Below are 12,720 nucleotides of genomic sequence, written 5' to 3' on the forward strand. Positions count from 1 at the left end.
AGGCCCACTTTTAATTAATTTCTCATTTTATAAATTATCAGATTGGGTTTTCTGAGTCTTCAAGTCAATCTTTAGTCACAATTACATGCTGTAAATTTGGGAGTTCTTCATACAAAGCAAACAGGTTGAATCCTTGCTTTAAGTGGAAAACTGAGTAGATGTCCTACTGTCTGTGTCTCCATAATATAGATTCTATCATACCCCTATAAGACTGTTGTCCCTGAAATTACTACCACATAAGTAGTGCAGTGTGATAGGAGACTTAGAAAACATAATTTGGCATTACCTGAAAATACAGAATTATTGACAGAAAATTATAAATGATACCAAAAACATTAATGGACTGAGAAATGGTAAGTTCTCCCTGCAGGAGGCACATTTAGGAATAAACAATAGCAACTTAAATGCAAAATCTCAAAACTTTTCTTAAAAATTTTGGCCCAGATCTTGGGCTGTATCTGATCTGTGCTCAGTGCATCTCAACATGGGAGGTGCAAAAGTAGATTTGTCACCTTTGCACTCTCCTGACCCTGGGGCTTCTGGGCCTCAGTGTTGGTGATGCTTTGGGTACGTCTATACTTACCCGCTGGTTTGGCGGCAAGCAATCGATCCCGGAAGTGCTCGCCGTCGACGCTGGTAATCCTGCTCCGCGAGAAGAGTAGGCGGAGTCGACGGGGGAGCCTGCCTGCCGCGTGTGGACCCGCGGTAAGTACCTTTAAGTTCGAACTAAGATACTTCGACTTCAGCTACGTTATTCACGTAGCTGAAGTTGTGTATCTTAGTTCGAACTGGGGGCTTAGTGTGGACCAGCCCTTTGAGGATGCTCTATTTTAAGTAGGCTGCCCTTGGCCTCAAGGGACCATAATGGCAACCATGGATCTCCATGGTGTAGACACCCCCAGTCATACTTCCTTTTCCCCAGCTCCTCCTCCTCCCCCATGCTGGGGGTTGGAGAAGAAGGTGTAATGAGAGCTGCTCTGATGTCTCTGGGTCATAGGCAGAGGAACTCCACATGTGGCTGGTTAAGCCAGCTTTAGGAAGAACTGGTGCAAAAGAGGATTGGGCCTGTTCTTTCTAGCAGGCAAATATACTATAATAAGAACATGGAAGTTATGAGTCTTTCCCCACTTTCTAGTGTCTGGTTATGCAGCATAGGACATGTGATGGAAATGGAAGCAAAGTTCTATACCAGGCCTGTACATGGTTGGCACTCGATCTATAATGACAATAATGAAGACACTGTCACAACATAAGATTTAGGAATAGGGTGACCAGCCAGCAAATGTGAAAAATCAGGACTGGGTGGGGGGGGGTAATAGGAGCCTATATAAGAAAAAGACCCAAAAAATCAGGCATGTCCCTATAAAATTGGGACATCTGGTCACCCTATTTAGGAAGAACCTCTGCTGTGACGTGATGTGACCTATACAAGCTCAATATGTGCGTCAGAGAGACAATAATCTGTATCATATTTGAGGGGAAATAATTTTCTGAGAAATTACAGTTACTTAAAACTATTTAGTATTAAAGGCATTAGAAAGGAAACAGTTACGCATGATCATCCTTTCTTGTCCCCTTCCCCAAGATTTGCAGGTGTTTCATAGTAAAAGTGGGACTCTTACATTGCATAGTCTGTTTTCTATAGGACTTTTGCAAGATTTTGTTACCAAAATAATATATGTCTGGATGATGATGATGATGATGATGATTTTGTCTAACTCACTAGTACTCTGACTTAGGCACTGAAAAAAATTGCTGAACAAACTCATGAAACTGATAATTCTGATATCTGTGGAATTATTTTTTCTGCTTCTAAATGTTATACTGCCAGTGTTGTTTTGGTGTTCATCGTGATAACAGCAACATGTGAGGGAGGTTCTAAGAAATCTCAGAAAATGGAGCCTCACCTGGTACATAACTAGCTGTAGTTTTTCCTGACAAACATGCGACTCCTTTTGAGTTTCTAGTCATGATAACTTATCAGTTTCATTTTGATTTAATAGGATGGTAAAGTGGACTATAACCACATGACATAGATGCAGAATGCCTCTACAGAGATGATGAAATATTTAAAACAAAAACTGAGGCTGAACTTAGTCTTACCACTTCTTTTTCCTCATTTCTTAGCCCATCATCCCTTTGTTTACACAGAATATTCGGGAAGGATATAGGACATTTGGAAAAATAGGTATGATTTACTTTATATGCATCTTTTCAAATTCTTGGAGTTTTCTTTTATTTATATTTTCAAAATCAACTGTTTCTGGGAAATACTAGTCTTGTGAATTTCTTTCTAATCTTTTTTTCTCTTTTAACTCTAGTAACTGTTTCTTTGTCATGTAAACTGAAGTGCACATGGGTTATCTAATCTGAATATGCATTTATTGGACTAAGCATTAATTGTTCTCTACGTGGTGACCCATTTAACCTGATAATGAATATGCAGGAGGTAATGTAAGAGTAGATAATTATTTTCAAGAATATGTGGCCTGCATATTGTTTGACCTACTTTATGTAGCCTTTCATCAAACACCCATATCATTTAAAATGTTTTAGTTGCAGTCCAGACACCATTGTGATTCAGGGACACTGCTGACTTCTAAGGTTCTCTCTCAAAATGTAAACCTCCCCTCCCCTTTTTCTAATTCACAGGGTTTTTTAGGTGGTTCTATGAACATTCTCGATTGCTACTCATTCCTGGATATGGAGGGTTCCCAGTCAAACTTCGCACATATGTTGGAGATCCCATTCCATATGATCCAAATATAACAGCTACGGAACTAGTTGAAAAGGTAAGTTGGCTCTTGGTATCTTGATTATAATACTTCTCATTTTATTTTGATCTGAGTGAAAATACTACTTAGGTTCCAATATCAGACCCCAGTCCAAACACATCTATAGTCATCTGAGCTGTGCCACTCCTGAAAGACTGTGGGTCTGAATGACCCAGGAGAGACTCATCAAGTTAGCATGAAGTTCTGCTCGGAGATCCAAAGGGGAGAGGAGAAAAGGATCTACTGCTGCAAACTGTGGAACACAGTTGGAATTGGAGAGCTAACACAAACTTCCTATCTCTAACCACCTGCTCTTATTCCTATTAGACTCCTCAGCTATGCTCTGCCACATACAGTTCCTCATCTCCAAATAGGAACAGCACTACTGTGTGGTCAGGAATAGGTAGACAACCTCAGCAGAGTGGTTTTATTTTTGTGATGATGTTAATATAAAAAATGCCTGGCAATGCTTTGGGGCATGAGAAGGGGCATAGTTAATATGTGATTTATTTTTTTGGTTGCAAGTGATTAAATTTGGAGGTCAGATACAGTTCCCTCACTGCACTTTCTTGACTAGTAGCTCATTCAGGAAGTCGTTTAGGGCAAACATTAAGCACGACCTCCTCAGCAATACTATAGGAGTTTTTAATGGTCCATAACTGCCAAGTCTCTTCTTTAACAGCTTAGACAATGAGTGTAGAAATCTGAAAAGAACAGTGCTCCTGTAGTCTTCCCTCCCAGATTTTGCCTCTTCCAGCCCCCACCCCCGCCCAAATTATAATCAATACAATAGGGAAGAAAAGACTTACCCTGTTGGGTTGTCTGGAATCTGGAAACTGTGTGGCAACTGTATTAATGCAAGGAGGAAGTGTAGAATAGCTATATAGGCATTCCACAGCCATCATAGCTTCCCTATAGCCTACATCCCAAACCACAGATTACCTTGCAAAGGTTTTGTCTGCTTAGCTTCATCAGAGGCAGGTCCTTATCCACAAGGCAGCAGAGGTGTTGTTTCAGGATGTCTTGCATCATAGCTCCTTGCCCTCAGGCAGCTTCTGTAATCTTTTTCTGCGGGGTCTAGAAGGACTGTACAATTATTGCCTCTTTCCTCTTGTTTTTTTTAATCCTTTTCTATTTTGTGATATCTCTTGATTCTGTAGTGATAAGTGAAGCATAAATCCTTACATGGTTAGAAGACGGTTGAGGAATTGCACAAAGCAGTTTCTAAAACTGACTTCCTGAAGGAGCAAAATACCTTTTCTGCTCTCAGGTTCCACTCATTTGGATCTGGGAATACAGGAGCAGTTAAATTCCACCACCAGAATAAACATGATTTCAGACACTTACAAGTTCAGAGAAGCATTTGTTTTCCCTTAGATTCAGATCATCAACGTCCTGTCTCTCCTTCCCCCTCACCACCACCACAGAGGGGAAGGGCATCCTTAGTGTACAATGGGACAAGGGAAAACCACATATTTTGCCCTTTTAAAAATTTCCAAACAAAAAATCATCTAATCATCACCTTGTTCTGTCCTGTAACATAGATGCAGAGGCCAAAGAGAAGTCCAGAAAGGAAAGGGTGACTTCTTTTCAAAGGAACAAGGGGAAAGGGTAGAAGCCTTACTCAGGCAAAATGACAAATCAGCCCCTGGACTTTAGGAGGTTTCCATGTTCTCCTCCTATATTTGCAAGGTAAAGGGGCACTCCTGCAGAAAGCTGAAGCGGCAGGGTTTCAGTGGTCTCCTCTTTGACGACTGTGGGATGCAAAGTGTATCTGAGGGCCTAATTTGACCTGGAAAATCTTTCAGCAATGAAGATGCCCGAGAAAGGGACAGAGCTTGACTCTAAATCCAGGAGTTTGCAGACGTGACTGTTAGTGAAACGTCATGCCATTTGTGAGGTGCGATTACTATTTATCCCAGATTAAGTTGTCCTGTGAATTTAAGTTGCTGATGAATAGCTGACAGTGCTATTTGATAAATATCACTTTGAACACACAAGATCATGCAGGTTCCTATTATTTGTAATACTTTAACTTTGAGCAGAGGCAGGGGAATATCTTAAAGGTTCTCTGAAGAGCAAAGGCAACTATTTGTTTTGCCCTCTACTGATCCCTCCTGAATTGGAGGGATTACCTCATCATTTTTTCCCAAAGACATCTTTCTGTGGCTGTTAAGTTTATTTTGCAATAGAAATGACAATTTTCTATAGTCTTCACTTCCCTGTCTTTGGTATTGGAACTGACTAGTGATGTCTCACAAGGCTATATCCTAAACTGAACTCTTCAAACACAATCCCTATTTATGTTTAAGAAAAAAATCTAGCCTTTGTTTGATTTATGGGGGAGAGGAACAGAGAGAATAACAATTTGTGGGTAGTCTTGGGGACTATTTGGAGGGAAACAGATTTAGCTCAGGATATCACTTAAGGCTGCAATACTAATTTAATCTTCCAGTGATTTTATTAAAGTTCTCCTGTAAACTCATAGACTCATAGACTTTAAGGTCAGAAGGGACCAATATGGTCATCTAGTCTGACCTCCCGCATGATGGAGGCCACAAAAGCTGACCCACCCACAACAGAATCTTCCAGCCTGCGACCCCTGCCCTATGCTGCGGAGGAAGGCGAAAAACCTCCAGGGTCTCTGCCAATCTACCCTGGAGGAAAATTCCTTCCCGACCCCAAATATGGTGATCAGCAGTACCCCGAGCATACAGGCAAGATTCTACAGCCGGACCCTCATTATACCCGCGATGGAATGGAAAAGTCTATTTCTAACGAAAAATACATGGAAATAAAATCCCTGAGGCTGGTTTATTTACTTATCCTAAAGGGCAATGCTCTGTTCCCATCCTCTGCTGCCCCAAAAACTGGTCACACCCACTTTCTTTGAGTTCAGTCTGTATTTTATTACAAACCCTTCTCCCAACACCAGTGCAGTGCAGTGCAACATCAGTTTTTAATTCCTACAGTTTTTAGTCCCTCTTTACCAGGACCCTAGGAAATGAGCTCTCCCTGTTTTGGGAGCTGTTTCAGTCTGGCTCAGGCTACGTCTTCACTACAGGGGGGGGTCGATTTAAGGTACGCAAATATCTTTAAATAGCGTAGCTGAATTCGACGTATCGCAGCCGACTTACCCCGCTGTAAGGACGGTGGCAAAATCGACCTCCGCGGCTTCCCGTCAACGGCTCTTACTCCCACCTTCGCTGGTGGAGTAAGAGCGTCGATTCGGGGATCGATTGTCGCGTCCCGATGGAACACGATAAATCGATCCCCGAGAGGTCGATTTCTACCCACCGATTCAGGCGGGTAGTGTAGACCTAGCCTCAGTCTTCCCCTCTTGTAACACTTCCTTTTTGGTTTATCAGGTTAGCCAACTGAGGCCTAATTAGTTCCTTGCCTCCCCAGCATAGCTTTCTGATTAGCTACTTGCTCAATCAGCCATCACTGGGAAACTAATTCAGGCTACAGTGATCAGAGTGCTGACCCACCTGTCAGGCCTCAGTGCTCTGTCACAAGAAACTAATAGCAGAAAGGTTTCACTTTGCAGGTCATCTTGAAATATGTAAACTCAGAGGCAGTTTCTCTTGATTTTCCATTTAAAAAAAAATTAAGAAAATATATTAATACAACATGAAATTAAAGACCCCAAAATCAGGAAAAGGTTAGTGTTTTCACAGTGATTTGGGGAGATCTTCCAAGAGATGAAAGTGAATTAGATGCCAGTTCACACTGACTTGCATTGACTGCCTTTTGTGCATTTTGAAAGTCTGCCCCTGATCCTGTACTATTATTATAGTCAATCCTACTCTATGGCCTCCTAAACAGTAAATACCTCGCAGAGCCCTTCAAAATGTGTAACAAGGACCCATAACTCCAGTCACTTTTTCCCTTGTATGGACACATACAAAATAGGGACAAGGTGGGTGAGGTAATATCTTTTATTGGACCAACCTCTGCTGGTGAAAGAGAAACTTTTGAGCTACACACAGCTCTTTTTCAGGTCTGGGAAAGGTACTCAGGGTGTCACTGCCTAATAGAAGGTGGAGCAGATTGTTAAGCATAAGAAGTTAACATATGTTGCAAGAGACTGTTCAAGGTGCAGTGGACAATTACCACATCTGCAGTCTTAGGACAAAGGAGAGTTAGTGGATCATAGATTGTGGGAATGAGACATAAAACCAGCATCTCTATTGAGTCCACAATTTTTAGTGTCTAGCAAGGTTATGAATTTAAGCTCCTAGTCTCGTCTTTTGAAGATGTTATGCAGGTTTTTCTTTGATTACAAGGACAGAGAGGTCAGATATGGAGTTGATCATTTCAAGAAAAGTGTTCGCCCATGGGTGATAGGGTGTTTTTATCTTTTATTATTGGGACCAACGCAGTTACAACAACACTACATTCAAGATATATAGTTGTACATCTGCAAATGATAAATGTTATCAGACAGATCCTCAGCTGGTATGAATTGGCTGAGGTTCTGGCCTTACTGGAGCACTGTGGGGTTTAATGCTACTATCAGAAATGTTTTTCTTTTCCTGACTCCCATCCATTTAAATAATTTAGAAAATCTTGGCCAATATATGTGCCTAATCTTAGGCTCACTAATCCATAGTTAGGTGCCTAAATAAATAGTCTGATTTTTTCCACTAGTGTTGAGCACCCAAGAGCTCCCATTGACTTCTTTAACTAAAACATTTTTTTGATGCTGAGGGGAAACTGTAGTATCAGTTTGGGTGGAATAAGTGGGGCCAGACAACAGGAGGTGTTAACATGATTATTGTTGTACAATATGAACCATTTTAAACAAGCAACAGAGAGTCCTGTGGCACCTTTAAGACTAACAGATGTATTGGAGCATAAGCTTTCGTGGGTGAATGCTCACTTCATCATTCATCCACAAAAGCTTACGCTCCAATACATCTGTTAGTCTGAAAGGTGCCACAGGACTCTTTGTTGCTTTTACAGCTCCAGACTAACACGGCTACTCCTCTGATTTTAAACAAGGTTTGGGGTCTTGAGTACAGAGACCTTAGGCTGCTTAGTTATTGTGGCAAACACATGAGAAAACTCATGGCAAAGGCTGCAATGTATTGACTGAGATACATGTAAGGAAAAGAATCAAAACAAGGCAAAAAGCATTGAAATTAAGTGATTATACAAAACAAACAATTCCTTTTTCAGAGATAGAGGATATGGGTTAGAGTCTCTTGCTCTGTCAAGCAGCCCATCTTGGTGAGGAAGAGTTAGTTTTGCTGTTCAATTTTGAGTCCTGCTTTTGACAAAAACAGACAGAGGAGAAGAGATGGAATAGTAAAAGTTGGCAGAAATAGGGCTTTTGTGATGTACTCAGGATACAAAGAGGCTAGTCAGCGATATCATCTGATTTGGTCTGTTCAGGTCCCTTACCTCTGCCAGTTCTTCCCTGACTGGCAGAGCTGGATGGACCGTCTCACCTTGTTATGTTGGGTCCATGTGGTGCTTTTGGTCTCCGGATTAGGCAGAAAGCTGAGACAGACAGCGAGAGAGAGGGGACAGTAGGTAGATGGTGAGGGACAGGAAGGGACACACGAGAGAGGAGGACATTGTTGGACCTCATATCAAGTTGAGGTCCTTGCTGGGGCAGTGGTGAGGGTTAGGCACAGGGCTGTCCTTAGGATTTATGGTGCCCTATGCAGTATTATTAAACTGGTGCCTCTTGGCCCGACGGCAGCCCGGGGGGAGGGATGAGGCAGTAAAGGATACTGAAGGGAGACAGGGATGGACAGAAAGGACAGGCAGACTTTGGAAGCCAGTTTTTTGTACTATAGTAATTAAAATTAAAGTGTGTATTTTAGATAAGGGTGGTCCTTTGAAGGATTTATTTAAAAAACTATATGTCTGAAGATCCAAGCATTTAAGGCTGAAGATGAATACTCAGATAGTGCATCTAAAAATCTGTGTAAGGATTTTTAGAGATGTCATTTTATCATCTTCAGCAACACACTAAATATTTTTAAAGCAAATTTTAAACTAAGGTCCAGTAGACTAACATGTTCTGAGTAAATATTACAGTAATACACAACTGTTTTTGTCAGTAAATTCAGAAACTGACAGTATATACCTGGGGGTTGGCAAATGCCTGTTAAATGGCTTCATTACCACTTGAATGACTCTTTAACAGTTTCAGTGTTGTGCGAATAGGTCTGGCAGGCCGGAAGGCTTTCTCACTTTTAAGTTACTAGATCCCCTCTGGAGTAAGAGTCACCAGGCTGCAGCAGCCAGCTGTGGAAGCCTGCAGGAAGGATCAGAACAGGGATAGGAAGAGGCGGGAGGGTGGACACTAAGACCCAGGAGTGCCCCAAATTTTTGGTTGTGCAGCCAAGTATGCCTAAGGCCAGCCCTGGTTAGGCATCCCCACTGGTGTGCTAAGGTCCATGTGTCACAATGAAAATCCCCCAGCAGCAGCTGCAGTAGTGCTAATGTTTTTTCCTTTCCCTCACAAAGTCTCTAAAAGGACCCCAAAAGGGGGTGATGGGCAGAATAGCCCATCCTTTCTTTATTTTGTCCACCAGTTAGGACCAATTTCTGAAGTACCAATTTTGGTCCATTGATTTCAAGTCCCATACTCCTCTTGTTTACCAGACATGATTTTAAGTACCATCCTTGAGTGTTATCAGTAGATCCTCTCTGTTTAATTCAGTCTCCTTTTTCCTTCTTTTCTTAAATAATGTTCTATAGCAAGTGACTGACAATTATAAACTTTTACCCACTTTCAACACGTTAAGCTCATAATCAGAGAAGGCCCTCTGGGCCCTGATCATTACAACAGAACAAGGGAAAGGGTCGAGGCTGAATATTTATCCAATTTTAGTCTGAGCAAAATTATACAGTAGATGAGATTTAACATGCCTGAAAAAACAAGGTTTTGCATTCCAATCCTCCCTGTAGCAGTGCAAAGACTCACCAGTGCGGCGCCTCCTGCTGGTTGGGAATTAGCTCTTCCAGCCCAGAGCACCCTCTGCAGGCTGGTGTCTCACCTGCCGCTGGCCCCCCGTGTCCCTCCCAGACCCTGGTGTCCCTTTACCTTGGGGTGCTGCCCCCTGGCAGTGCCCTCACATTCTGGGTCTCCCCACCCAGGGGAACCCCCCCCCACCCTCTATCCCCACCTTGCCTCAGTGGCTACTGCCAGTCACCATCTAGCCCCCGCTCACTGCAGTCTGTAAACCACTCATCATTGGCAAGCGGGTAGGACCAGCTGCCTGTGCCTATTCCCAGGCTACATCTCTGTAACTCCAGTACTTTTCCCAGCCTTTAGCAAGGCCTGCAGGTTCTCCAGGCTGGAGCTCCCCAGCTTCTCTAGTCTTTTCCCATCCCTGGTCCTCCTCAGCTCTCCGGCAGCCAGGTCCTTCTCTCTCTACAGCTAGAGAGAGTTCCACAGCCTCTGGCCCTCAGCCCTCTTATAGGGCCAGCTGTGGCCTGATTGGAAGCATGGCCCCAGCTGTGGCCTGATTGGGGGCATGGCCCCAGCTGTGGCTGCTTCCCCCAATCAGCCTAGGCTTGCTGCTTAGGAGTGGGGCAACTGCCCCGCTACACTCCCGCCCCCTCAAAATCCCCACCCCTGGGGGAAGTGGTGACTCTTGGCCTGGGCTCCCCAAAGCTGTCTTTCCAGGGCTGCCACTCCAGGGCTGCACACTTCCTTTGTGAAGCCTCCCAGTTTCTGGCCATCTTCCAAGTGTTGGCCTCCGCCTTCCGGTGGGCCTGCTCCGCAGCTTCGAGCTGCGCCCTCAGGCCCGTGTCTCCCAGACCCTCCACCCTCAGGGTCTGGGTCTATTTGGTGTCCTGTCCCACGACCACCTGGGTCCCGGCCTCTTGCTGGGCCCACTTGGTCTGGGTTTCCTTACCGGCAACTGGCGCTTTAGCATCCTTGGGAAAATTAGAAGAGAATGATGGCTGAAGTGGTGATTCTTGAAATATAAAAGGTTTCCCCCTCTTTCTTTCTCTTAACAGACAAAGATTGCCATTGAAACGCTAAGAGACAGACACCAAAAACTACCAGGAAGTATACTAAGAGCTCTGTTGGAACGATTTGATAAACATCAGAAAGAAGACTAGTGTATTTAAATATATATGTTGTAACTTGTGGGAAGAAAAACTGTAGTTTTCTTAAAAGTATAAGAGACTGCAAACTACATGTATCAAGCATTCAATCATATCACTGCCTTAAAATCTCTCTCTCATCTGGTCTGGCAACTTCAATCCAAATAATAAAAGAAAAGGAAATTAAGAGGTTCATTATACTTAGAGAAATTGATTAGAGATTCTTAAACCACATGATAGCAGACATTATTCTGACATAAAAGTTAGAGCTCAGGTAACATTAGGAGCACATTGTGGGAAGTCGATTATAGAGGGAGTCGACATCAGAAAACTTGTATTTGGTCTGTTTCCAATTGTTGATAGGAGAATACAGCCCATGTACAGACCAGATGAGAGAGACACACACACACTCTGGGTATAACACACTTGTAACTATATTTTAATATTTAATAAAGGTGCACATAAATGTATAAAAGGTAAAGTTATGATTTATCCATATTGCCTTTGTATTAATGTTGAGTGTTTTCCCTTACAGTTGTTTTCCTTTGAACAAAGCCTTTGATTAATTTTAAAACATTGCAATTGAATTATTAATTGAGGAAAACTATATGTACATATATTTATATCTGAGGTCCTTATGAGCTCTGCAAATAAATAAATAAATAAATAAATAAATGGTGGTACTCTGGTTAAAACCCAGCCATAATATTTAAATAGTGTGATACCACTGTGACACTGCACCCCATATTCATCATAGTGGTATGATTGTGAGATTTCTATGGAAAAGTTATGATTTGCTGAATATGATTATCCTATTTGTGTGCATGTATCATTCTGTATCTGAAGTTATGAGTATTGACTATATCTGAGTAATACCCACAACTAGCTTTTCAGGTACAACAATGAAGACGCTATTCAGCTATAACGTTTCAGCCAGCCTACGAGTAATGGCTCCTATGACTCAGCAAGGTGTTTTTGTTTATTTGCTAGGTAATCTGTTTGCTATCACTTATCACTTAAAATCGATCTTTCTGTAGTTGATAAACTGGTTTTATGCTCTGTCTTAACCAGTGTGTTTTGAGTGAAGTGTCTGGGAGAATCTCAGCTCTGTGAACAAAGGCTGTTGCATAGCTTTCCCACATCAAGGGGGAAGCAAATATATTAATGAGCTTACATTGTACAAATCCCTGTGCAGTGCAAGATGGTATAATTCTGGGTTTATACTCCAGCTAGGGTGCAAGGCTGAATACGGCCCCTGCCTAAGAAGACTGCATTACGCACTGAATGTGCGGGAGCCGACCCGCTCTTACCTGCTGTCATGGGCAGTGGGTGAAGCGGTTGCTTGGGGAGGCTAGCTTCCCAGCCCACCTGTGGCATCCACCCCTGCTCTGCCCCAGGCCCCGCCCTCTCTCCACTGTCTCCCTCCTCTCTTTCCTCCCCCTCCATGATCACCCCTTTCCAGCCAAATCCCTGAACCCAAGTGAAGCAAATAACATTTGAAAAAAAACCACTCTGTTGTCCCTTTTAAGGGCTCTCTTTAACCGTGGGGGGGTGGGGGGGAGGCTGGGGCGGAGGGTGAAGGGAGAAAGGGATGGACAGGAAGACTCTGGAAGCAAGTTTTTTGTACTATAGTAATTAAAATTAAAGTGTGTATTTTAGATAAGGGAGGTCCTTTGAAGGATTTATTTAAAAAAAAAAAAACCTATGTCTAAAGATCCAAGCATTTAAGGCGGAAGATGAATACTCAGTGCATCTAAAAATCTGTGCAAGGATTTTTAGAGATGTCATTTTATCATCTTCAGCAACACACTAAATATTTTTAAAGCAAATTTTAAACTAAGGTCCAGTAGACTAACATGTTCTGAGT

At 42.6% G+C, this 12,720-nt stretch overlaps 1 protein-coding gene across 1 annotated transcript in view; it reads left to right on the forward strand.

The window, feature by feature from the left end:
• Nucleotides 1-10,868, forward strand: part of LOC135874578 (DGAT1/2-independent enzyme synthesizing storage lipids-like) — a 41,146-nt gene extending 30,278 nt beyond the window's left edge. Inside the window, exons 4-6 of the mRNA XM_065399451.1 lie at nt 2,128-2,188; nt 2,653-2,792; nt 10,764-10,868. Of these exons, the coding sequence (XP_065255523.1) occupies nt 2,128-2,188; nt 2,653-2,792; nt 10,764-10,868 (306 nt within the window). The remainder of the gene's footprint in view (nt 1-2,127; nt 2,189-2,652; nt 2,793-10,763) is intronic.
• Nucleotides 10,869-12,720: the final 1,852 nt, after the last annotated feature.

The sequence above is a fragment of the Emys orbicularis genome, chromosome 2, assembly GCF_028017835.1.
Source record: "Emys orbicularis isolate rEmyOrb1 chromosome 2, rEmyOrb1.hap1, whole genome shotgun sequence".
Classification (NCBI taxonomy): domain Eukaryota; kingdom Metazoa; phylum Chordata; order Testudines; family Emydidae; genus Emys; species Emys orbicularis.